Consider the following 2,596-nt stretch of genomic DNA (forward strand, 5'->3'; position numbering starts at 1 on the left):
TTTTTAAATTTTTATTATGTTGGGTATATTAATTTTATAACAGATAAAAAATCGATTATTTGATTATTTTATAAACAAATCTATGCCAATAATAACTTATGCATAGTTGTGAAGGTATCTCAATTTGGCTTGATGTTTTCTAATTTTTAATTTAACTTTAAAGATATTTTGTGCTTTTAATTTGGAACATTCAGAATACCCTTATTAATAACATATTGAACTTACTTATTACCAAAATTTCGTAATGTACTCATGAAATGTAAAATTCCTGAAAAAAATTAGTTCATTGATTCTAATTCTTGTTCTTGGTTTCTTTGTTGAATTTCTTTCTACCCTAATCAACAAATTTTAAACCTAATTGCAAATTTATTTACCCCTTGTTATTGATACCCAGATCTCTGTAAAATAGCAATTTCATAAAGTTTCTACACAGAATCCAAATGACAATTTTTTTTTATTAAAAAAAAAAAAAGGAGAAAATTAAAAGAAAAATATTAAATAACAATATATAAAAAATATAAAATAAACAATGTTATCAATCTCAAAATTGCCAAGTCTCGCTAGATTAAGGAAGTTATTGTACATATTTTAAAAATAACTTTGTACATTTTAGAAGAAAGTCATACATATTCCATTCATCAATGGTACAATGTCAATTTTTTTTTAAAATTTTATTTTAATTATATTTTATATTATTTATTTTAATTATATATTATACAAAGACAGAAAAAGAATTATGTGATCACAATTTATTACTTGTTCTGAATAGTGGTAAACCTTTAAATTGGAAATGATGTATTTTTTATTGCACTATTAGGTTATTTACAATACTTTAACTAAAAAAATATGGACAAAATATTCAAAAATAAAAATAATTTAATACCAGAAAAATTGGGCTTAAGTTGCCTACTCCTTTGTGTCCAATATTAATCTTAAATTTATAAAACCGCTGAAAACAAGTAATACAAATTTTCTTTGTTATTTATATGTAGTGACATGTTAAAACATTCAGTATTCTGTCCAAATGACCAGATTTTCATCCAATTACTAATGGCTTTATATGCTAAATATTTATTCATTATATATTACATTTTAAATAATTTATTATTTATTTTACAGCTAACCATAGGATGTGCCATGTCCGAGGTATCTTTAAGGATTGGGCCCCATCACTTTGGAGTGGCATTGATGTCCGTAGTACATTCAAAATGAAAGATGGAGAAGTATCATTACTAAAATCTCCTGGCATATACTATTTCTATTCCCAGGTAAGGTTTTACATTAATACTATTCCTGATTTCTTTCAAACCACCATTAAAAATAAATCATAATAAAGAAAATAATATTGAGATATTGACTTAAAAAGAACTCTAATACAGGGGGTGGTTGGAAAAGAGATTCATGAATGTAGCTATTAGAGATATAAATTTATTAAAATAAATCTTGGCTAAGAAAATTATTGTAAATCGATTTTAAAGATTACATTGGTGCAAAATCTTGTGTTTCTTTGATTCTTGAAAGTTCTTGAACTTTTTAGTTAGTAACACTATTCATTTATTACTATTTTTTAATTTATCCTTTCTATATTATTATTATTTTAATTATTAATTTATATGATTGTAATATTTTTCAGATTTTCTATGCTGACAATCATGACATCAGCGGGTATAGAGTGTATGTTAATGGCGAACCTGTCTTCCAATGTATGATTACAAACCTCCACCATGAAGACTGGATACCAGGAAGAATAACTTACAAGAAAAACTCATGCTATACAGGTGGTCTACTATATCTCGATGTAGGAGATCATGTGTCTATTAAGGAAATTGACAATCTTGAAAGATACAGCATGTTCAAGCCATACAAGAGCTATTTCGGTCTGTTCAAGGTGTTTGATGTTCCATCGAGCGAAAATGCAGAAATCAAGCGATGAGAGATCATTTCAAATTATTTCTGGTGAAAAATTCTAATAAATTGATTACTGTATCAAAAGCTTTTAATCTTCTAAAGAAAAGGTACAGAAAAATGATCAAGAATTCATAAATTTTCCATTCCTCCACCCTCCCAAAAAAAGACTGTTTTAATAGTTAATTGAATATAAGGTACATAATCTGTGCTATGTGTTGTACTTACTAAAAATCAGTCAATAAATTTTTGGATAGTAAAAATACAACTATTTAGTTACCAATTAAAGATATTTTTGTAACTATACACAGCTAAAAATGTTTGTAATAGTATATATTTTTATTGTAACTATGTAAATTACTTTGTACAAAAGGAAGTCATGGCTTTTGTACTTTTATACTAAGTTCAAATGTGTAGATTGCATGTAGTTAACAACTTTATAGATTTAGGTTTAGGTAATATATTACATTAAATATAACTGTTAATTTATTGTTATAACTACACTTTATTTTTGTGTTGCCATGTTTTGTAAGTTTTATCATGTATATATTTTACAATAGACAGTAAAATTTGAGTATATTTTAATTTCTCTTGCATCTGGGTTGTCAGGGTAGAAAAGAAATTATAACTCTTCCATAAGTAGGGTATTATAGGTATATAGAATTTGTAATTACAACAGTGCTATGTGTTG

The 2,596-nt window shown here is 25.6% G+C and overlaps 1 protein-coding gene across 1 annotated transcript in view; it reads left to right on the forward strand.

Moving 5' to 3' along the window:
• The window catches only part of egr (TNF superfamily member 12 eiger), a 245,420-nt gene extending 243,394 nt beyond the window's left edge, over nucleotides 1–2,026 (forward strand). Inside the window, exons 5-6 of the mRNA XM_014428134.3 lie at nucleotides 1,120–1,268; nucleotides 1,634–2,026. Of these exons, the coding sequence (XP_014283620.1) occupies nucleotides 1,120–1,268; nucleotides 1,634–1,933 (449 nt within the window). The 3' untranslated portion in view covers nucleotides 1,934–2,026. The remainder of the gene's footprint in view (nucleotides 1–1,119; nucleotides 1,269–1,633) is intronic.
• The last annotated feature ends 570 nt before the right edge of the window (nucleotides 2,027–2,596 follow it).

Source organism: Halyomorpha halys, unplaced genomic scaffold, assembly GCF_000696795.3.
Source record: "Halyomorpha halys isolate HHAL.00 unplaced genomic scaffold, Hhal_1.1 Scaffold694.1, whole genome shotgun sequence".
NCBI classification, from domain to species: Eukaryota; Metazoa; Arthropoda; class Insecta; order Hemiptera; family Pentatomidae; genus Halyomorpha; species Halyomorpha halys.